Genomic DNA, 24530 nt, shown 5'->3' on the forward strand with positions numbered 1-24530 from the left:
TCAAAAACACCATGCTAGCAAGACTAAGATCAACACCATCCATCCAAGTCAAAAAATCCGAGCTCCAACACCAAAACTTTGCATACTGTTTGCAAATACTCACCACCAATTGAAACCCATTCATGTAGAACCCCCTAAAGGAAAACCAATGTTAAAAGCACACAACCAACACAAAAGGGTTTAACTAAAACCCCGATGAAATCTAGTTGTAGATTCAACATGATCCAATGACCACAACTAAAAATCCAATAAACACACAAACAACCAATCACACAACCACACATCAACATCAAACACGTGTCATACAACACAACCACCGTCCAAAACAAAAATACTCAAACCCAACAAACAAACCAATAAGCAAACTACATGTAGTGCAAATGCCAAAACCCACACACCGCCAACCACAATATGCCACCTATCGCTACCATACCCCGCACACAAACATCCAACCAACCACGCCACATATACAACCAACCATGCCATGATACCCTACACACCCCCAACCACAAGACACCACATGTCATCACCCACAAACCGTGATCCGACAAACACCACGTGTAATCAATGCCAAATCATGAAAAGCCACGTCTAATGACCCACCTCCTCGCATCTGTACATGATAGGAAATCACCATCTCGATCGATGAAAACTGGGGTGACCGGGGCTCCCGGCCTACTATCGATTCACTGGCGCCCCCAATTTCCTCCTAGTAATTGTCTCCCATTGGTGATTCCCTACACTGTTAAGGGTTGGGGTCAAATCTTGACCGTCGGATTTTGACTCTTTCATAATGGTAATCGATCCTCCATAGGTTGACCGATCAGTACCAGCCTAATTATGGCCATCCAATTGCATTGCATTGGTACTAATGCAACGCAATCGGATCAATGCATCTAATGGATCAAAAGTGACGGGGGACATTAGCCACGAAGAGCGCCTAATTATGGCCATCCAATTGCATTGCATCCAAGGGCTCACGAGAAGTGCCTCTTCCAAGCCCTTGGATGGAATCAACCCATCTAATAGTGCAAAAGGTAACACAAAATGCATGGGTGGGGACAAACTACACTGAGACCTTCGATCTAAAATTAATCAAGATTCCAAATCTACCCCTAATCCTATACCACACAATTCATTCCTTCGATTTAATGGTCAGCAAAAGGCGCTCAATGTGCACCGTTAGATCCATTTCAAAAATTGCATGGACCATCAGATGAATGCCATGTGTCACATCGCTCCCCCATCCCTTAACAGCCGAAAATCGTTCTCGATCGCTTGTCCCCGGGTAAAAATTGAGTGAAACCGGCTCCCGCCTTTCGACAAGTCGCCAGTTTCACTCACTTTCCTCCTAGGAACCACCTCCTAGAGATGATTCCCTACTCTATCAAGGTCATGCATCTACCAGATTAAATATGCCCGCCAGATTAAATATGCGCCCTTGGATCAAGCCCCCTGAAACTCAAAATCTCCCTCTGAAAAATCCAACATCCCTTTGAAAAATCTTGTAAACCTTTGTGCCACCTGTCATGTTTGCCGCCTTTGACAACCGAGAAAGGTCACATGTCAGCTTTTCACAGTCGATTGCTAGAATCTGGCCAACTTCCTCCCCAAAAGGGCCTTTGGATGGCCCTTCCCTAACCCATCAACAACTACACTCACAATTTTGATCCTCGCCCTTTGGATCAAAACTCTCTGCTATAGGGGAATGGGAGTTCCTAGAGAGTTGCAAGTGGCCGACAGTCGCAAGCCGCTTTCCAAGCACTTTCCTTCTTAGAAAGGCCAACCCACCATGTGGAGACTCTAAGGGAGGGGCTTTAATAAACTAACTCGTTGGTTAGTTTAAGTGTGTTTGACAGTTTTGAGTTCGAGTTATTTGCAAATTTCTTGTTTGGGATTGGTGGGGGCCACTCTTAATAAGGATTAATTGTGGCTTTGTCCACCTAAAATTTAACCCCAGGCACATATGATTTGATGGTTGCAATCGATATTAGTGGCTGGCTGGTTCTCATTCTAAATTAGTCTCGATTGATTTACTCTCTGTCAAACTGCGACCTTTATGTAATGGGAAACATTACATTGTAACTCGTTGCTCTATGAAATAGTTAACATTCAACCGATCACACCCATAATCTCAGCCAAAACTTTTGGAAAACTCTGCCACCCACCATCTGTCCTCCATTGCACTTCTATACATTGATGGCCAATCAATATTTGCCTTGTTCCTTTCTTTCCAAATTGTTGACTCCCAAAATGGATTCTATCTAGTTTTAGGGTCTCTACCATTGCTTTGAATAGCACTCTTGCAGGTGTTCATAGCTCCAAATTATTTGGAGACTGTGGGCCACAATTGGATATAATGGAGCAATCAAGCTTACAAGCACTCCCACCTCATTCCAAACATTCCAACCTTTATAAACGGCTGCAATGGTGTCTTAGTGCACATGGGTGCACAAGATGTATTGCCCAAAGCAAGCAACTAACCTAGTTTCCTCCTCGTAGCCACCTCCCACTGTTGTCAATTCCCTACTCCTTTCATTCTTCCTTTCCATAAAGGAAGATCCCTCCACAACCATTCCTGCACATGGCTTCCTTAACTCACACCTTTCCTATGGTTTATTACCACTCCACCTATGGTGATCCAATGATCTCATGACATCCCCTCCATTGCATTATTGGTGGATGACATCTTGATCAAAGGCAAGAAGGAGGTGCTTGCGTCTTTTTATTGGTTGATACGCTCATTAATAGCAACAAAGCTTAGCAATTTTTTATTGAAGAGTTCTAATTGGTTAGCCTCTTGACATGTGTTCTAAAGTGTTCTTCACAACTTTAATTTGAAACCACAAGTGAGCATTCTTCTGCTCCAAAGCTGCATAGCCACATCAATGTTCTCGCCTAGGCTATGTGAGCCTAAAGTCTAACAAAATGCCATATGCGCACAACTCTTAAGAGTGCAGCATAGCGATTAGTTTGATGCTTGCCATTGTGCCTACTTGCAATGAAAGCACTAGCTTGATCGAGGACGCAACATGTTCAATGGCAAAAGGATTCACACCCATGCCTTATGGTCATTAAACTCAAGCATTTACTTAGAGTACTCATGTCATCTTGTGTAAACACAATTTGCCTTACACAAATGAGGCCAATGCTTATATCAAAAGAAGAATAGAGTCACATTTCCTCGAGTAAGCATGTCAAGTATAGTGTATATTATATGGCTCTTGTCCTCGTGCATGTCCTAGATAGCCTAAAGTTTCTCATGCATTTTAGGAGGGCCTAGATGAGGATTGTTTTCCTTATACACATCTAGGCAACCAACATTGTCCCAACAAATGATGTCATTATAACAAATTGGTAAATTATGCTCCTATGATGCTCAAGGTTGACCAAGAGAGGTGAAAGGTCAAAGCTACCTATAAATACCCCTAGAGAACAAACTAGACATCATTGTAAGATTGCTAAAACCTTATGGTGAAAGTAAATCCCTACAAAGTTTCATGGCAATCAGACACACAAACATATGATATAAATGTGTATTTTTAGATGCTTATACACCATGCATGGTCCGAATCGAGCAAATACACTTGCCCTAATATACAAACAATCTTCAACAATCCATATGGAAATCTGTGAGTATATGGCCCGTACTTAAAAGAGACTACTTGCAGATTTTCATGATGACCATTCACACACATGTATACCTTTGCACACTTTTTTGATACTTATGCACTATGCATGGTCAAAATTGAGAAAATTTGTGCATGCCCCATCATACAAACGATGTTGACTATTAAGAAATTTAAAAATACATGGGATTTACTCCAAAGGAGTCCATTGCAAAGCTTTATTACCGTCAAACATAAACATAGAATTCAGAATGCTATGATGCGTAATTTTTAGACACTTATGTATTATGCATGATCAAAAGTGAGGACATGAAATACAATTGATGTCCACACATTACAAAACTCTACTTGTTCATGGGTCCCACTCCAAAAAAGCCCTTTACAAAATTTTATGGTCATTGGAGATGATTTTTTAAAAATTTTCATTAACACTTAACATATCAGTGTTTATTATATAAAAAAGGATAGAAACATACAAAGTTTGTCCATTTATAATGGGAAAATTTCCCGTGACCTATGCCTGATAGCCAAAAAAAAAAACAAAAACCTATAATACTCAACTCCCTACGATAGGATCTAGCGTAGGAATCCTTCCTGCCTACAATCAACCCAAGATCAACTACTAGCGATGATTTGAGATGCCCAAGAATAGCATTTTCTCTATACCCCACCCTCACCCCTTGGTTGAACATTAATTCAATTTGCAGGCTGCATATAAAAGCAACAATTTTGCTGCGAGTAGCCAATGTAGAGGGTAACCGCCACCGATGTGTGTCTCCCGGTATCACTAGTTTCAGTTTGTCCTAAGAGTAAATATACTCACATCAGCCCCAGCTCACCCCTACAACATCATACCATTCTCGAGACTGCACCCACAACATATGCATAGGGTTTTCAATACATCTCCCACATAAAGAGCAGAATAGACCAGGCCTCGACCATTTTGCCATTCCGCCTCTCAGATGCAACCATTTATGCATAGCCTCCCATTAGAAAAATCCAATGTTCCCAACTTGACACCCCTTCCACAGATCATAATGCTCTTCTTACACCACATACGAGACCTTCTCAGTTTCCATTTTTCATTTAGTTTACAAAGTAAAGACTACCCCTCCATTAGACTTCTATACATAGCCCTTGCCATAATCTTCATCACCCCTAAGAACCCACATTTCATTAAAAAATCCGAAGCAATATAGTTGGTAGGCCACTCTTTAGGCACATTCACCAAGACACCATTAATAAGATTCGTCTCTCTCCGACAACCCAAACTAATTCCTCAGCACCCACATAGACTCCTAGCATGCTCTTTGGCTATCCCATACGTCCAACCATCTTCTTACCCCTTTCTTATATGACTATCTCCTAGAGTTGGTAGGCCACTCTTCAAGAACATTCACCATGACACCATTAATAAGATTCACCTCTCTCTTAGACAATCCAAATTGATTCTCCAACACCCACGTAGACTTCTAGCATGTTCTTTGACCATGCCATAAGTCCAACCATCTTCTTACCCCTTTCTTATACGTCGATCTTGTAGCCTATAGGTCCATCCATGCCAAGGCCTTCTCCTATTGTGTAATAACCCAACTCCACCTGAGCCCTTTGTGAAGGCTTGCATCCCCATGAAGCCCTGACCTTCCTTTCCATTTCATCAGGCCACTACAGGCCTTCCAAGCCTTCACGATCACACCAATCAAATTAGAGCCACAAGTTTTAATTGAAAACCAAGAGCACATATTGTTAGACCAAAAAATTACTCTCCATACCCCCACACCTGTCCCTTTCCCATTTTCCACGTACCATTTGAGGCATTCTACCCAAGGAGCACTACACTAAAAAACCCTTGGGAACCACATACACGATAATGCAATATTCATGTTATCAGTGTCAGGAATTTCTGGATCACTATTAGCATTTGGTACCTTCATGGCATCCCAAGGAATATAGTTCCATTTTTCTCTTGTCTCTATCCTCACCACAGAGATAAAAGCTCTCAACCAAATTTTATTTTTAGCTAGTGATTTCTTTGAAATTGCCATATGGTAGCCAAAACATTTTGTGGCCTTCAACAACACATCCTTCACCATTAGCACTCTGGCATTTCTCCCCATAGGAACTCCATAGTACTACTTTCTCACCTTCTGCCAAACCTTTGCTTTGAACCGATTAGATCATTCTCATAATGTTATGCCTACACCAAGAGGGCCCCCCAGATACCTAATCACCACACCCATTTCCACCGACTTCATAGGCAACTCATCAAGCCATCCAAGTCTAGCAACTGAATCAATCTTGATACCAAAGTTTTTTGCCCAACTACACACCAAGACCAAAGGTTTTCTACCAACTACACATCGAGCCCAAAGTGTCACAAACTTTTGAGCACTCTCTTGAGATTCCAAGGACAAAGCCACCACATCGTCTAGCAGACAATTGAGGCCATATCTAACTCCCTGATGGTAACAACACTCCTTTGATGGTAGCCTCAAATACACCCTTCTTAACAAGATGTAGCAAGAGCACCATTCAAATAGCAAACAATAGTGGGGCTAAAGGACAACCCTGTCTTATTGACCTATGTAAAGCAAACCAACCCACCACTCCTCCATTTAGACACAACATAGCTAAAGCATTACCAAAGAGTGCCCCCACCACTATACAAAATCTTTCTCCAAACCCCATCTTATCCAAAATTGCTAGAAGAAAGTTCATCTCACTCTATCATAAGCCTGATCAAAATCAAAGCCTAATAACACACCTTTGTCCAGTGGCAATAGAAAAAGCCATAGCATAAGAAACATTCAAAATGTTTTTAAAATTATCGGGCCTTAATGAAGCCATTCTCCTCCCTATCCACTACATTCATGCATATTTCTCTAATTCTGCTAGCTAAGGCCTTAGCAATTATTTTGTACGATGTATTAAACATTGTGATGGACATCTAATCCCTTACCTTCAATCTGCTCTGCATTTTGGAAAAAAGGTTAACTAGTCCCACATTTACACCTTCAAAAAACATACCCCTTTCCATTGCAGCATTAGCATTATCAACAAAATCCTTCTTTATACAATCCTAAAAGGCCGCATAAAAGTCAACCGTCAATCAGTTTGGGCCACGTGATTTATCTTCCTATAAGTTGGTGGTGGATCATGCTCCCCACAAGAAGGATTCGTGAGTGCTTGAAGGGGAGCCACATGTGGAAGGGAGAAAGGTGGCAATGAGGCGAATGATGTGGTGGTGGATGCTTCAAAAATCTCTAACGGGTTGCAAGGGGCTTAGGGGATGAAGGGCCGGTCAAAGAGCACCCTAACTCGAGCAAACAAAAGTCAAATGGCCGGGTGGGAACCGTTCAAAATTTGCACCTTCCGGATAAAATCCTCGAAGAGCCACAATAATAAGGATGAGAGGAAAGAGGAGAGCGATGTGGGAGGCACACGTTGCAAGAATGCAAGATCCCACATACAAACATGACACGCCTGCGGGACCCCGGTTCTCGGCAGCCACAATATTGTACCTCATCTGCACCCGGCTTCGTAGGGCGCTTGTCCCCAGCAGGCGCGTGCGCCATCGTGGACTGCACGTGGCAGATCATCCGCCACCCAAGGCGAGAGAGCTGGCGCGCGCAAGGAGACCACGCGTCATACGGCGGACAGGTGGTTGCCACGGTGGCGGGCGCCTCTGTATCGTCTTCGATTGATCCAGACCGTATAAAACTACTCCACTGCTCATGAAGAAGCTTCATGGTCGTTCCAGAGCTTCATCTTGCTTGTGCAGGAGTACCTTTTTCTCTCTCTCTCTCTCTTTCATTCTCTCTCTCTCACTGTGTGGCTTCCATTTCATCTCTCTCCCTTGTTTTTACGTCCTCCTGTTGCGCTCTGAGCTCTCCCATGGACGCTGTCTCCTCTGCCTCCTTCGCCTCCAGCTTCTCCGCTCCCTCCTCCTCCCTCACCAACCCACCTCCAGCGGCTGGCGTTGCAGGCGCTGGTCTTCTCGCTCCTAAGTCCCCCTCCGCCGCCGCCGCCGCCGCCGCCTCATCTACTGAGCCTGGGAAAATCTCAGCTGTGTTTAAGCCTCGCCTCTACAGGAAGAGATCCTTCCCGAGTTCCATACCCTCCAGTAGCAGCAGCCCTCGGGGCGCGGTTAAAGCCGCGTTGCAGGAGCTAGACGTACCTCGAGTCACCAGCAATGACCCCGTTGATCATCAGCAGGGATCTTCTCTCCTTCCCGGGTTAGAAAGCGGTGAGCCAGAGCCCATGAACAGCGTGGGCGGTTTCTCTCCGGACCCGCCCTTCACTTTCGACCTTGGCGCAGCTGCGGCTACCGGTGGGGCTGGCTCGGCAAGTGAGGCGCAAGTGTTGGCGGCACCTCAGGCCATGTATCAGCCGCGGGTCGTCTGGTTTGCAACATCGGAAGAAGAGGAACGACAGTTCCTCGACCGAGCAATAAACGCAACGCTTGTTGGGGCCGCGGGAGCCTTCGCCATGACCAAGGTCCTGACGGTCGACCACGATTACTGGCATGTGAGTATTGTGATTTACTTTCATCTTACTGGAATGTGTTATGTGCGTTCATTGTTCCTTTGTGGATTTATAAAGCTCAAGCAGAGCTCATGGAACGTGTTAGAGAACGCTTTTAACATATTGAAGGCTCGTCGTTGCAGGGGTGGACGATATTTGAGATTTTGAAGTACGCACCGCTTCACAATTGGAGCGCTTACGAGGAAGCCTTGAAGAATAACCCAATTTTGGCTAAGATGATGATCAGCGGCATCGTCTACTCTCTTGGAGACTGGATTGCTCAGGTTGCCTCCTCGTTTAAGATATTATAAGATCGACCCATAAGTTCCTGTCTGATAATCTTCTGCGCAGCTGTATTAATTCTTATCTGTGTTCTGCCTCTCATAGTTTGTCTTCTGCATCTCCACAGTGCTACGAGGGAAAACCCATTTTAGACTTCAGCCGAGATCGTATGATTAGATCTGGGCTTGTGGGATTCTGTTTGCATGGATCTCTCTCACATTTCTATTACCATCTATGCGAGGTAATTTGTTGTAGTGCTACTGCATGACCCGCTTCTCAGATTTGTGTTTGAATCCACCATTGTATCAATGCACAGCGAAGTACTCACCCTCACCTTGCGTGCAGGCTTTATTCCCTTTCAAGGATTGGTGGGTAGTACCTTTGAAAGTTGTATTCGACCAGACGATCTGGTCTGCTATCTGGAACTCCATCTATTTTGTGACGCTCGGCCTACTTCGACTTGAGTCGCCCTTCAGCATAGCTTCCGAATTGAAATCAACGTTCTGGCCTTTGCTCACGGTACGTCAGAGCTTGTCTCGTCTTGCTGCTTTCTGCCGTTTCCCGCGGTCATTCTCATCAAGCTGACTAGGTGACGCTCTCTCCCTTCTCAATTGCAGGCAGGATGGAAGCTTTGGCCCTTTGCTCACTTAATCACGTACGGCGTCGTTCCGGTGGAGCAGCGGTTGCTGTGGGTGGATTGTGTGGAGCTTCTCTGGGTTACCATTCTTTCAATGTAAGGATTCTTTCTGCCATACGCTACACTGTCATCCGCGTAGGATCGCCGCTTTGTATCCTCTCCTTGCCTGGACTACAGCGTTTCTAGTTTTTCTAATTCGATGTTTCTGGGTCAGGTATTCTAATGAGAAAGCTGAAGCTAGAATCTTGGAAGCTGCAACCGAGGCAGCCGCTATGGAGTTATCGGCCGGATCACGAAGTGATCTTGGCTCCCAGGAGGTAAGGCTATGGGACATCAAGCCGATAATATCTTCACGTCGATCAGGCTTAAATTTTGGCCAACGTGTGTACGATTTTGTTGGAATGATTTAACAGTCGACCCGATTTATGCTTTTCAGGAAAACCAAGGAGAGAGCCATTGATACTCACAATTTTTTACATTGGTTGTATATCGCGAGCGTTGTAAAATACGGAAGGCAAACCTTGCTGCACGAGTGTAACATGAATGCGTCGTCATCTCTGTATGTTCAACAAGCAGCAAGTGTTCGTATGTACATTATTCTGTTGTGCTAGAAATAATGAACCTTAGTTGCTGTCCATTCTTATAATTTTCTTTCGTGTGCAAATTCGAAGGCTACATAACTTGGATTCATTTGGTTATGCACTTTTGTAATATGCTAGTGGCTCTACTTAAAAACTTAATGGCTCTACTTAATTCAGCGGTAGAATGTAACTTTCATTATATGATTGAATGAGCCCGAACACTTTTGTATTTTCAAGTAGAGAATCCCGAGCCCGCTAGAAAATTTACTTAATCCAAGAACATAATGGTTCTAAAATTCATAATCCAAGAACTTAATGGTTCTAAAGTTCTTAACTTTGGCTCCTATGTTGAAAAGGAGTGTAACTGCTCTTAACACAACAAACCTAACCCTAAAACCCCAACGCTCTCTCTCTCTCTCTCTCTCTCTCTCTCTCTCTCTCTCTCTCTCTCTCTCTCTCTCTCTCTCTCTCTCTCAACTTGACCTAACCTAGCCCAACTAACGTAACCTATACTAACCTAATAATGTAGTTTATTGTAACTTAAGCTAGCCTAGCCAAGACAAGCACCAAAGGAGGAGGATTGGAGAGGGGGAAAAGGGTGGTTGATCCAGTTGGGAGAGAAGATGAGAGGGGGAAGGGGGAAGAACAAGTGCGCGAGGGGTAAGGGAGGACCTATATGTTATCTCATACATAATCAATTCAACAACCAACATTGTATAAATTGACAAACTTGGGTTGTTACAAGTCGTGTTGATGAATCAAGAGTAATTTCTACTCTATACAAGATTGAAAATGACAACATATGGCTCAAGAATTGTCACTAGACGAGTTAAACACTACTCATGCCTATTGGTGTTGATGCATTATATAAGAGGTAGACAATGACACAAAAAAGAATGAATTCAATGCAAACTAGCTCATAGAAGACTCAAATCTAAGCTGGCCACTTTGCCAACCAATCAATGAGTTCCTCCTTGCATTGTCTAATAGGTGTGACTTGACCAATTGCTCCATATGTACGTTTTTGCAGTAATGACATAAGCTCAAGAGTATTTTTGAACACCTTGAAGAACCCTCACAAGAATGTAAGTTGGTTCTCCACCAAATTAGAGAGAGTCTTCTCTTTTTTCTTTTCTTTACTAAGCAACAAAGCTACACATTGCTCTTCTCTATGTCACTAGACTTTATCATTCATCAATAGTGAAAGAAGTACGAATAAATTGGATGCTAAACTCTTTGGTAGTGAAAGAAGTATGAATAAATTGGATGCTAAGACTCTTGGATAGCCTCCCAAGAACATAGTTTTGAAAATTTTACAAATTATTTTACCTTAGTCTTGTTCACTATTTGACTCCTTATTTATCTTATTTTCTATGATCTAAATACTTCATTAGATTTTATATCTTACAGCAAAGTTAAAAGGCCCAACCTCTTAGAAACGAACATTAATACAATATGTAGAAATATCTATGCATAAATCCTTGTCCAAGCTATTTAGCTCTACCTTACTAAATGTGGGGATGACTTCTTGATTCTCTCTATCGTCTACTAAGAGTGAATGAAGTAGATATAAATAGCATGCTAAGACTTCGCAAAACACACAGCATTATGAGACTTCATACATAGCATGATGGGTGAACCACCCAAGAGCATATTTTTTATTTTTTTACATTTTATTATGTCAGTTTTATTCACTCTTCCTAATTCCTAATTTAATTCTTACTCTACAAACCCCATTAGATTTTATGCCTTAAGGTATGCCAAAGTCTAAGAGGGGACACCTTGGAAGTGTAACTTCAATATATGGATACCATAATGCATGCATCCTTCTCTAAGTTATTTATTCCATTTGTTTACATGTGGGGATCCCTTCTCATTCCTTCTCTCTATGGGCATGGATGTTGTGTGTTAATAGTGCATGAAGTAGGTTGATGAGATTGAACCATCCCTAAGTTTCAGTACAAAGGTTCCAATTTATATTCCTCATTTTCTTTTCTATAATTTTAAAAATGATTTTAATTTTAATAATCTAATTTCTCTTTAAAAATAAATTTTGTTCCTTTTTTCTAAATTATGTATTTTCTTTAATTTAGAATTGATGGGGATGCAAAAAGGAGACATTGTAACCTTAATTATTTATGGCAAAGTTGTTGGAGAGGGATTTCTCCATTTGAATAACTCTTTTGCCATTTGTAACTTTATAATGGTAGAGCAAAGTAGGGTTTCTATCATTCTTGAAAAGGAAATTATAGTTAAGGATGCCACGATTCCTTACCCAACTTTAGATGCTTCATTCTTAGAGCAAGCAATTGGATATTTTGTCATGTGGGACACAAATAGTGTTTGTAGCAAGCATATGGATCAAGGGAAATTTGTCATGAATACAGGCAAAACACGTGATGATTGGGTAAATCAAAAAGTGATTTTTTGGTCTTTTGATCATACACAAGTTGCTGCTATGGGATACATCTTATTGGCATAATGCCCATGAGGCAATGGAATGAAAAGCTTAGAAATGATCAAGTTTCAACCTTGAATCCCCAATAGCAATAGTTTGTAGCTCTTAAATGAGAGAACTATAAACATGGCATACCATTGTATTCCAGACATGCATACTCTTGACAAAATCAAAGCAAACCCAACATGATACCAACTTATCTTGTTCACCAAATCAACATCACTACCATGGCGTTGGTAGACATCTTGGAAACATGACATCTATCCAATTAAGAAAATGCAAGCTGACCAGGGAACATCATGCTTTGAAAATAATCAGATATACATTATCTTTTTAGTTGTGAAAGAGCATCATAATCATTTGCAAAGGATCCACTTTCAATTTGGGCCTCCCCCTCCAACGTACCAGCCTACGATTAAGACGATTAAGAACATGTAACAGCTTTGGGATCATGTTGAATGATAGCCTCTAATATTATTATTTTTGCTATAGCTTTCTTTATAGCATCCTTCACCAATTTGATGCAAATGATACCCTAAATGTATAACACACCTCTTAAATTGTATACCACCTTTGGGGTATGGTAACATAAGAATAGCCTACATGGGCACTCTTTCTCACAAAAAGGACGAGCTCCACAATTCAAACACTTAAGAGTGCTATGTTTGCCAACATATCATCTTTGAGGACATAGTCATGATAGTCTCCCTTGCCAAGACTTCTCAATCAGGTCTTTGGTTCTCTCTAAGTAAGGACAATTTTGTTGAGAGGAAGAGAAAGAGAAAAGAGACAATCACAAGAGTTGCTGCTAAGGAAGTAATTCTATTCATAGACCATAGGCATCTATATAGTTGAGAAGTAGGCTGAGTTAGGGCAAGCTATATATAGCTCTGACACCCCCACTCAAACTAGGCCCCCTAGCTATGGATGAAAAAACCCTTGGGCAATACAAGGGAAAAAACCTGAGCCACTATATATATATATATATATACAAAGGATGGCCATAGGCCAGTTTGAATGATACAATGTAATGTTGGATGGTATAGTGCAAAGTGCATGTGGATAGTACAAAGGCATAACACAAGCACTTGTCCATAGTATAGTGCAAAGTATAGACACTACATTTGGTGCATGATACAGTGCAAAGTATGTGTGGAAAATGAAAAACTATGCTTGGAAATGTGAACTTGTTTAACATAGTGATGATGCATAATCAGGGATTAAGATCTTCAAGTTTGATGTTTGAGCTCTTCATCTAAATAGGAGAGCTTGTTGTCTCCAAGTTCAATATCCTTTGTAATCATGCCTTCATGTTTTGCACAATTCATTCACCTAAAATGACCGGTTTCATGCGCTATATATATGAACACATCAAATATTCAAGTGCCTTTTTCTATTGTACCAAGGATGAATGTATGAGGAAATTGCTTCAACCACTCCAAAGATGAGTATGCAGGGGCGATTTGAGATGTCCACAAAGCCAGGGCTGAAATGTTGCTTGTGTAGTGTAAGAAAGCCGTAGCAACACAATAGGAACGCCCATAAAGATTCTACAAATCAAGAACCAATAATCTAGAAGCACAACGAGCATTTGGGCATCTGGAAGTATCGAACACTTGGGAATCTGGAAGTACCAAGAAATAAGGCAGCCGGAAGTAACGAACAATTAAAAATACTACGAGCATAAGCCACACACGTATGACAAGAGGCAAACTGGTGTGGATTAGACATAGCTTCCATAATCATAGCGGTAGTGATATAACAACCTCTTTGCATTTGGAAGTACCGAACAATTGGAAAGACGATCATCCGAGATTACAAAGAACATCCAGAAGTAATCAAGCAAATGGGCATCCAAGAACACCAGGAGAAAAGAGAAGTAACAATCACGGTGATCACAGCCAAACAAGTACTCAATAAGTAATCCATATGTGTCACATCCAAACGAGTACTTTATAAATATGCGTCACATCCAAAAGAGTCCAAATAAGTACTCAATAAGTAATCCATATGTGTCACGTCCAAATGATTACTTCATAAATAATCCATATGTGTCATGTCCAAATGACTACTCAAGAAGTAATCCATATGTGTTCATAAATATTATCACCTTAAAGACCTTGAACCTTGCCACGTCCAAACAAGTACGCAATAAGTAATCTATAGGTGCCACGTCAAAACGAGCCCTCAATAAGTAATCCATATGTGTTTATCGTGAAAGCCATATAAGTATATGTCACGTCCAAATGAGTACTCAATAAGTAATTCATATGTGTTCATCGTGAAAGCCATATAAGCCTATGTCACGTCCAAATGAGTACTCAATACGTAATCCATTTCAATGTCCAAATGAGTACTCAATAAGTAATCCTTATGTGTTCATCGTGAAATCCAAATAAATATGTCACATCCAAACAAGGACTCAGTAATAATCCATGTGCCACGTTCAGACGAGTACTCAAGTAGTTAGCCATATGCCACATCTAGACGAGTACTCAAGCAGTCAAACTAGGCTAGGTATAAGTTGTACCAAAGTTGAGAGCACAAGTATCCCATGGGGATAACTTTGGTTTGCACATATACCTCATCTCCTAGTTTAGTAAAACAGTCGTCTACGATAAAGAGGTTTACATTAATAAAATCTTTAAAATTTATTGCACAAGTCTTTGTTTTTCTTGGTAAGCTCATATTGTTTCCTAGTTTTTTTGAAGCCTAGATAGCCAATAGTATTTAGGATTTTGATAAAATTTTGGAGAGAAACGATAAGTCTATTACTCCTTTGGTGGGGTATGGCTTCATAGCATGACATAACGTCAAAGGTATGTACTGAAAACATTTCCTTCAGTAGATTAATCAAAAAGTCATGTTGGTTATGGATAATCCAATATGCATTAGTACGGATAAAGCTAAAAACCCAAATATCTCTATAAAGTCTTTCAGTATATTCTTCAATTCCACTATCATGAGCTTTGAGCAGCTTAGTAATAAGGTTGGTAATATTGGTAAACATGCTATGCTCATTAGTAAACCATCTACATGCCTTTTTATGCACTTTATATGTACCCATAAGAAAGGGAAACTTGACACAATGTCATAAGCCAACAAATATAGTGCAATATTTTCAGCTCTCTCTCTCTTTCAGTGATGAGAGATAAAGAATTCAAGGGAATAAAGTCTTTGCTTAGCTACTAATCTCATTAGCTGTTTGCAAATGAAGGTCGAGGTTTGCAAGGATATATCTAAACCACAGATATAAAGATGGGGAGTGAGGTAATTAACTTCATTCATAATATTTTTATCATGGAACGAAGGTATTTGGTTGAACCTATGGTTTGGAAAAAGGGAGTTAAATTAAGGACAATTTCCTTAATAAATATATCATGATTTGATGAGTCATTAATGCACATCTAGCTACAAAGTTTGACCAATGCCAGCTTTAACTGCTTAATGACCGGGTCAGGATTCACAGGGACAAGAGGGATATGGTTAAGACCTTTTTTCATGAAATCTTATAGGACAGGATGTCTACAAAGCAATGGGTTGGTAGATAGGACATGGGTACCAAAGTTGTCAAAGTCTTGTCTGAAATCTTTTTGAATTGGTATGGATGCATGTGAGGGAATCAATAGAAAAATCACAAATTGTGTTTAATTGTTTGTAAAACATAGTAGCTAAGTTTCCAAAAAAAATCCTCCCAAACCCAATGTTGAAAGTAGACCAGGATTTTTTAATATTAAATCTTTCACAAACATCCACAAAAGCTTTTTCTAGTGATATAAAATCAAAAAGTTTATTGACAAAAAGGAGATGAATAAATATTTTAAATTTGCTTTTTGGTCTATTAAGCAAAGATAAATCATTAGCTTTTTTAGTGAGGAATCTTACCTATTCATCATCCTTATTGAAATCAACTACTTTTGAAGTCCTCTAACTCATGAAATGTGCGAGGCTTCTTGGTGGAGCTCTTCATGGTAGAAAGAATAATTGAGAGTCTCTTAAGATCCTTATTCTTTGATGGAACAAGGATTGCATCAATAGTATTAGAAGCAAGAGTGCTAAGGGCAAGAGTGCTAAGGAATCGAGGAAGAATGGGGAATTAGGGGCATAAAGGGTCAGATTATGAGCAGCTTCTAACATAAAATCATGAAACCAGAAATAAACTAACAGTGCAATTTTGATTTCCATGGGAAAAAAGACCTTTCATCCAATGAAAGCATAAACCAAGCCCGGGGTCCAGGGGAGAATGGAAAGAAGTTAAAGAGGTTTTGGAACACAAACAATAAGAGGTGATCAAGCCAAATAATAGAGGCAAAACAAGTTGAATTGGGATTGCATTTGGCACTTTAGAAATAGTCTATAGGTATTTCAGTAATTTTTCAAGAACTTTTTCGGTTCACAAAGCTTATCTTAATTCATAAGGACCTTAGTTCTAGCTATCATAGCACTATTAAGGCATTTTGAGGGGTCTACATTAGAAAGCTTAATTTGAGATCCCTCAAAGAAAAACTCATTTGATAAAAGATGTTTGGATTGAATGGAAATAATCTTGCAATGATCTACCATATCAATCGAGAAACTAAAGAATAGAGCTAAGGAGGTGATTGAAAAAGGTGCTCTATGGTTGATAACTTTGAAATCCTAGAAAAATGATGTTTTGTGGAGAAGAGGAGAAGTAAGATTCAAGTGGGGAGTTTAAAGAAGAAAGAGCTTCTTTTTCATTGTGGTCCAGGAGCTCAAAACCCAAAAGAGAGTTGACAATTTCAAGAGGATTCTTTATCTCTAATGGGATAGCAAGAACACCATTCAGAAGAAAGAGTTTGTTGATACTAGAAGGACGAGTGGAAAAGTAAAAATTAAGATCGGAAGCATCTTTGGAATCAATCAAGGGAAGAGACACAAGTAGTTTACTAAAGGCTTTAAGAAAAGCTAGTTAGTATTTCTTAGAGAGAACAAGGAGCGAGATCCTTAACAGAGGCTATATTGAAAAGGGAAGGTAATTTCTTAAGCGATGCTTGCACCTCAAAATCCAAGAGTTGCAGAGGAATCGGGATGCTAGATGAAGTTGTTTTACAAGGGATGGAATCCTATGGTTCCGCCAAACAATACCACTAGCTAGTGGAAATGATCTTAAAGTACAAATGGATCAAGAAAAGTCATGGCAATAATCAAATAATCTAATAATTTAATTTATCCAATAATTAAGAATTAACTATATGGTAGTAGCCCGACCAAGGGCTAGTTGGGAGAGTAAAGTGTGTGTTTGGATTTAATGATCCCAATCATTTGGATAATGTCTACAAACTAGTTAAAAATATGACACCATTTGCTTGAGAGCAATAGAAAATTTCTAAATTATTATTCTAGGCCTTAGCCTACTAGGCAAGGGTCCATAAACTTGAGCAAATCCACACATGCACAGTACAAGAATTATTTGCCATTATTAGCAAAGTGTAACCAAGAAGTCCAACTATCCAAAAGTCCAAACTCCAAGGTCAAGTTAACTTAGGTGCCACCATCCAAGAGAAACTAAGTGTTAGAACATTATAGCTTTGATTATGAAGACAGGTAATGCCTACCTACACCAGCTTGTTATCACTTTTACCAAGGAACAAAACCACCTTCCAGATTCAAAAGTTCAAGGTGAATTGTGTACAAAGTAAAAGGTGTCTTTGAGTAGGCTTCACTAAAAAGCTTGTCCCTGGGAAGGTAATCCCATTCACATGTTAACCCTGAATAATTGTGCCTAATGATGTCTCAGCCCTAGGCAGAGATAGACCAACAATTTACTTAATAATTTCATCTAAATTTTGAAATATATGAAAGAAAGCATAAATACAATCTTTAAAAAATTGAAGGAGGAATTCTACTACCAACAAGAACTAAAAGATGACAATGCTAAAGAAGGAAAGCATTGCTTACATTTACATAAAAGAAATGCATTAAAGGAGTGCAAGAACTTTCAATGAAGAAATATAATTAATTAAATATCAAACCGAAGCTTAAAGTGCACGGAGATCATATCAAAAATTGGACCCGAATTAGCCCTAGCAAAGTCCATTAGTTAAGACAAAATAAAAAAGACTTAGAAAAGAATTGCTTGTTAATGTATAGTTATAAATAGGCCTACAATATCATAATAACTTGATAATTAAATTATATATACCTATATCTTGTTATAAATGTGTTGATATATCTATATATATAATTGTATAGGGCATGTATCTATAAGTATATGTATATATATACTTATCATAAATGCTGTGAGGATGTGACAGGGAGAATATCAAAGGACAGGAGTGAAGCCAAGCTAGATCAACAGAAAGAAGCCATAGAGCTTCTATGACTCCCAGTTTCAAGCAAAGCCACTAATCATTGTAGAATAGAAAATCTGAGACATGGAGCACGATGCAAGGTACACAGATTAGCACACGAGCCAATTGAAGATGGATAACTGTAAGCAAAAGTAACGGTGTCGACATAGAGAGAAGACAAATTGTAAAGAGATGCATAGGGAGTAGTCTGTATTGAGAGCATATACAGATTCCGTGATTGAGGGCTAAGAGAGTACGACTGCACACCAAGATGGTAGGAATTGAACTCAAAGCTTCCTCAAAGGAGCCTAGCCAACTAAGCAGACCTTGTAACAAGAGGGACCTAAAAGTGCACGTTGTATCAAAAGCCTAGCCAACTAAAAGGAAATTGGAGTAAGAGGGACCAGGAAGTGTACCAGGATCATAAGAAGATGCAGAGAAGTTGCTAATGATCGAAGGCAGAAAGCTACACTACCATGCACATTATAAGGGCTAGCCAAGTACGCTATATTATCCAACACCACCAAGAGCTCCATAAAAGTCTCAGAAACAGTTCGATATTAGACAAGACTACAAAGACTCATAAGCCTCCAAGGAACCATAGTCATGCTTAACTACACAAATAGGGAAGACCCAACACCATAGGTGAGGAAGAATACCACGACCCTTGTTGCCACAGAGGTGAGAGCATTGTCTACACTAGATTCTAGATATTGTAGTGGCATTGGCACTAAGCCTAGTAGGTCAATCAATAACGGCATTACAAGAGTTTGCAAAGATAATATTATGCATGTATGCAAACACAAAGGACCCGTCCTTACTGTGGCACAATGGAACTAGCAAGCAATACATGTGAAGGCCATCAATGCGTTGCTTGCTTAGAGCTAGGAGCTCACATTGATTATTCACCCATAGTGATGTGTAGATGAGCTGCTTGGAGGGTACATGCATTGCTTAAAATACTTAGTAGCAACTAAGAAACATTCAAGGCAAGCGAGAGCATTACATGAGGCAAGAGGAGGTAGCATGAATCGCATCAAGAGCCTAACAGGTCATAGATAAGTCCGCCAAGCAACGCTTAGGGACAAAAGTATGGAAAAAGCAGAAATGGAAGATCCTAGGTGAGACCACACATGTATGTGTAGTTGTGTATGAAAGGTGTGAGTAGTATGTGTGAATTTATGTGTGGGTGCATGTGTTTGTGTAAGAGTGAATAGTTGCATATATAAAAACAAATGTGTGTGTGTGTGTGTGTGTGTGTGTGGCCCACCCCCAACCCAAAGGTAAAGACCACATGGTGAGGGGTGAGCCCACCATGTGGAGCTTACCCCTCACCAAAGAGATTAATAAGAATATAAACGTGAACAGGAAAAGTATTCTTTCTTTTTCAAGAAATAAAGGACATTTTTGGTAATCAATCATAATTAAAGCCATTTTTCTCAAAAAGACCAATTAGTCTAAGCAAATCAATATAAGCCCATGATCCATGTGAGGCATTATAAATAAGAGATAACACTTGTGAAACACATACCTTGTAACTAGCTACATGGATGAACGCAATATTAGAACAAGGAAGTTTATCATTTTTCCAAAACATATGTGTTTCATCCCAACAAGATAAGACTACATCCCAACAACTAATACATAGCATCTGCCACATCATAACCTAGCTCAATAGTCCACGTGGCATAGTGCCACTTTAGCAATCTTCCATGTGGCACACAACTAATACAATCCACCTCATCAATCCACATGGCACCAATGTCACGTCATCACACTATCTCATCATGCTTGTTACATCATTTTGCAATTTTGAGCTTCTACAATAGATCCACTTCCTTTGCATTTTGAAGCCTCTTCAATTCATAGCAAAAAAGAAATTCTCTTGCTATGGCGATTGGTCCAGCATAAATTAGCACAGATTAGTCTATCTTCAAAACTCACCTAACGAGTTCCTATCAAAGTCAATCCTATTGCTCACATGACGTTTCACACTCATCACATATCCTAAAACCTGAGCACTTATAGACAATGAGCAAAGTTGAGGACAATTTTGGCCTCTTGTAGAACTTGTGGACTCAACCTACGAGAACCTCCTTCTAGCATATTTATGCAAACTTTTCAATTGTAAAATTGCCACTTTCACTTGCAAGATGACATACTCTTCCAATCCTTCTATACAAGTCTCAATATGCTTATTTGTCTTACCCACACACCTCATAGCCTTGCCAATGTGAAAACCTATTTAAAGCTCTACTTCGCTCCAATCCGACTAGCATTCACTTTGGCATGCGAAGGTGTCTTATATTTTGTTATATTGGTTGTTGTCTACTCACAAGTAGCTTTGACATACACTTTGATGAAGTTCATCCAACCATGTTCTATACTATGAATCAACAAACAAAGAACATCTTAAGGATCATCATGACCTCCAATTTTTTTGCACCCAAATTAAAATTGTATAAACAACCTGTTCTTCATCACTCCTATCATCCCTATCTCCCTCATACAAGGTAGAAATTAAAATTGTTCTATCCCTCATAATTTGTATTTCTACCCTCCTATCCCTCCTTAGGGGGGTTCATACCATATAAGGTATATAAAGTAATGGGGTCATACATATAAGGTATATAAAGTAATATACATGAAATAAAATAAGCAATAAAAGAAGCCATTGGTTTAGAGAAGGGAGAATTTTTTTAAAAGGAAAGTTAGATAAATGAGGGAAAAAAAGAGCCGAGGGGGGGGGGTCGTAATTTTGAAAAGACGGGAATAAGAAGGGTGGCAATGTGAAGGAGAGTGATAGCATAGTATGATGACGTGAGGAACACCACAAAGAAGGGGAATTAATGCGTCACCTCTAAGTCAAGCACAAGCGCCAAACAAAAGGACTAAGCTGAGGTAAGGAAGTCGAGACAAAGAAGGGGCAATCGAAATGGAGGCAAAGTAGAGGTGGGGCAGTCGAGGTGGAGGCTACGCAAAGAGTAATGAGTGTAAGGTGAGGGACGAGGAACTAGAAGGGTGGCAAATTGAAACAAACAACTAACCAAACAAGCAATGAACCGAAAGCGAGCACAGAGAATTGGACAACAAGAAGCAAAGATGGAACCAAAAGTTTAGAGGTATAGGATAGTCGAGAGAAGAGAGGGAGTCAAGGTTGTGAGGAGTTGAGGAAGATAGGTAGCACAGAGAGAGAGAGAGAGAGAGAGAGAGAGAGAGAGAGAGAGAGAGAGGGGGGGAGGGTGACGGGGGGAATAGGGTAAAATAAAAAATAAAGGAAATTTAGGAAGTATTAGTGAGAGAAAAGCATAAAGAATTAGAAAAAAAAGTTAAGGGATAGAAAAAATTTGGGGGGGGGGGGAGGGTGGAGAATAATTAAGAAGAACTAGGGGGAAGATGAGTAGGAAATTAGGGAAAGGTAGAGGGAAAACAAGGGAGGGGAATAGGGTAGAAATAACAGATAAATAATAAAAATTTAAAGCTTTAAGAAAAAATTAGCAAAATAAGGAAAAATTAGGGAGTGTTTATGGGAGAAAAAGGGGGAAGAATTAGAAAAAATAGGAAAAGGAGAGAATAAAATTAGGGGAAGGGGAATGGGAGAGAGAAATAGGAAAAATACAAGGGAAATAGGGAGAACAAGGGGGAAGAGTAACGGAAAGGTGGAGGAACTTAGGGAGAAGGGCAAGATAAAAAATTGGGTGGGGGGTAAGAAAAAATAGAGGGGGGGGAGGGAACATTAAGGAGAATTTAGATAAAAAATGAAAAATTTTAGACAATTTAAAAAAAAAAAACAAAAAACAAAAAAATAATTAGGATAAAAGGGCTTAGATTAGGGATAGGGAAAGCAGGTTAAGGGGGGGAGGGGTGAGAAAGGGTGTGAGGGAAATAAGGAGAAAGAGATCGGATTTTATTTGGAGAGAGAGAGAAAGAGAGAGAGAGAGAGGAAAGGCAATTTTAAAAAAAAGGGTCTTCTTAAGGAGTATAAAGGGAAGAAAGGTGAAATTGCATGGATAAAAGAGAAAAGAGGATTTGTGTGTGTGTGTGTGGGTGAAATTGCATGGATATAAGAGAAAAGAGGATTTGTGTGTGTGTGTGAGCATACATAAGCAACACATAAACACAACAACACACTTGCATGCACATGCACATACGTGCAAGTGTATATATATGTGAGCATACATGCACAACCACATTATGTATGAGTGCATGTTTGTTCCCACATGTGCATGAATATGCAAGTGTATGTGTACATACATACATATATGTCAATATGCGTAACTCTCTCTCTCTCTCTCTCTCTCCACGACACCCTTCCCAAGAGTGGAACCAATTTCTCCTTCAGTTCATGTCTAGTCCAAATGGGTCGCCTCTAGCATTGTATGATGTGATAAACAATTTAAATGCGTAATAAGACCTCAAAAAGTGCAAACTAACCTAAGAGGAACTATTGAAATTCTCATTGAAAGAGATTTCATCTAAGCATCAAATCCCCTCTTGCCTTGTTGTCAACACTCCCCACCCTCTCCTTTATCCTCCTAAAAACAAAAGATGAAGTACAAAAATTCAAGCAAATGGAGGCCAAGGTGAAAGGACACAAAAAAGTGACCAAAACCTAGTCAAGGATCAACCTTTTAGGATGAAACATAGGTGGGCTCTCTCTTGGTTGGTAGGCATATTTCTTCCTCAGTATGTCCATCTTGTTCACATTCGAGGCAGATTGGGGACCTATCTACATGCTCGTTTCCCTGACGTTTCTTTGGGTAGGAGGTTCTGGGATTATGTTCAATTTTTAACCTGGTGTCATTACTGTGCTCTATGGTCCCTGTTGGGCACAAGGATTACTCTCAAGTGGAATGGATCTAGGATTAGAAGAATGCAACCCACCCTTTAGTACAACTTAAAACTATATGCATGAGAGCTTTGGGGTGGGAAATATGCAAAGTGAATGCTTGTAGGGTAAGGGAACACAAAAGGAAAGAGACCTCTCACTATCAAACTCAAGGTTGCACAAATGAGGCAAGTTGCCTTGATCAAAATGTCAATGTTAATGAGAGACCTTACACATCTGCAACTAGAGCATAAGAAAGATGGACAAAAGCTAATACAAGCGAAAAGTTCACAAACACAAGCCCTCCTCCAAGCATGTTAAGGCCAACAATACTCTAGCAATGACTACTTCACACCAAGCACCTTTTAAAATACACTCAAGCAAATGGATCTTTGTAATCTACACAAAGAAATGCCACAATCCCAAGAGGGGAGCCTTCTATTCATAAATTCACATGATTGTTAACCCACATGATACACATACATATAGTAAAACACAAATATCGAGGGATAGCAATTTTGATCCAAGTGCAAGCTTGCATCATGATTGAGAATAGTTGAGCAAAGACCCCATGCTAGGGATGCATGCATTGAAACATGTGATTTCCAACCATAGAGACTTGATTATGCCAAGGTTTCTATCCAAATATCACCTTTTTTTGGTTTTGTGGCAACACACTTAGAGACATGCGCTTCAAGACGCTTCCATTCGAAGACATGAATCATGCAAGTAAAGCTCTCGAATTTCTCCAAACTAAGCCCGTAAGCAAATATCATGCATAATTTTCAATGCATATCAAAAGATATACGTCAACATGCCATATTCGCACAATACAAGAAAATACTTGGTAGATACAATGGCTTGCAAAGAGCAAGATTCAAGAAAAATACATGCAACTTTCACAAGGGTGATCACAATATCACAAATTATATCATAGGGTCTTCTACTTTTGCTTCCAAATTTCCAATCTCATAGTATAACCATTCATGTTAAAAGCCGAACATTCAAATGTTTTCATTCAGCTCAACTTATCCCATCAGCTCTACTACCCACTCCTTCCACATACTATTGATATGACTTTAACCACAACTTGAGAGCATAGACGACCAATCTACCTTTCATGTCAACACAAGCTCCTCACCACCCACCGCACAACACCTATTCACTCATATGATCAACTTGACGAGAAAGCCAAATAATGATATATTTCACAAAATAGTTGGTACAATGATGTGTACCGTGCATAGGCAAAGCTAGCACTATGCCATCCAACAAGGACA

The 24530-nt window shown here is 39.9% G+C and overlaps 2 protein-coding genes across 2 annotated transcripts in view; one reads left to right on the plus strand and one right to left on the minus strand.

Moving 5' to 3' along the window:
- Positions 1-7204, minus strand: part of MPS1 (multipolar spindle 1) — a 60543-nt gene extending 53339 nt beyond the window's left edge. Inside the window, exons 1-2 of the mRNA XM_087373192.1 lie at positions 7151-7204; positions 6657-6708 (exon numbers count right to left, since the gene is read on the minus strand). Coding sequence (XP_087229318.1) covers positions 6657-6708; positions 7151-7204 — 106 coding nt within the window. The remainder of the gene's footprint in view (positions 1-6656; positions 6709-7150) is intronic.
- A 257-nt stretch (positions 7205-7461) lies between these two features.
- On the plus strand, positions 7462-9711 carry LOC147902328 (uncharacterized). Its single transcript, XM_087373258.1, has 7 exons — positions 7462-8156; positions 8297-8437; positions 8563-8676; positions 8781-8954; positions 9053-9168; positions 9287-9389; positions 9509-9711. Exons 1-7 carry the CDS (start codon positions 7524-7526, stop codon positions 9530-9532), a joined length of 1305 nt encoding a protein of 434 aa, XP_087229384.1. The 5' UTR covers positions 7462-7523; the 3' UTR covers positions 9533-9711.
- Positions 9712-24530: the final 14819 nt, after the last annotated feature.

The sequence above is a fragment of the Dipteris shenzhenensis genome, chromosome 4 (assembly GCF_047967505.1).
Source record: "Dipteris shenzhenensis isolate YYH24624 ecotype China chromosome 4, Dip_SZ_1.0, whole genome shotgun sequence".
Taxonomy (NCBI): domain Eukaryota; kingdom Viridiplantae; phylum Streptophyta; class Polypodiopsida; order Gleicheniales; family Dipteridaceae; genus Dipteris; species Dipteris shenzhenensis.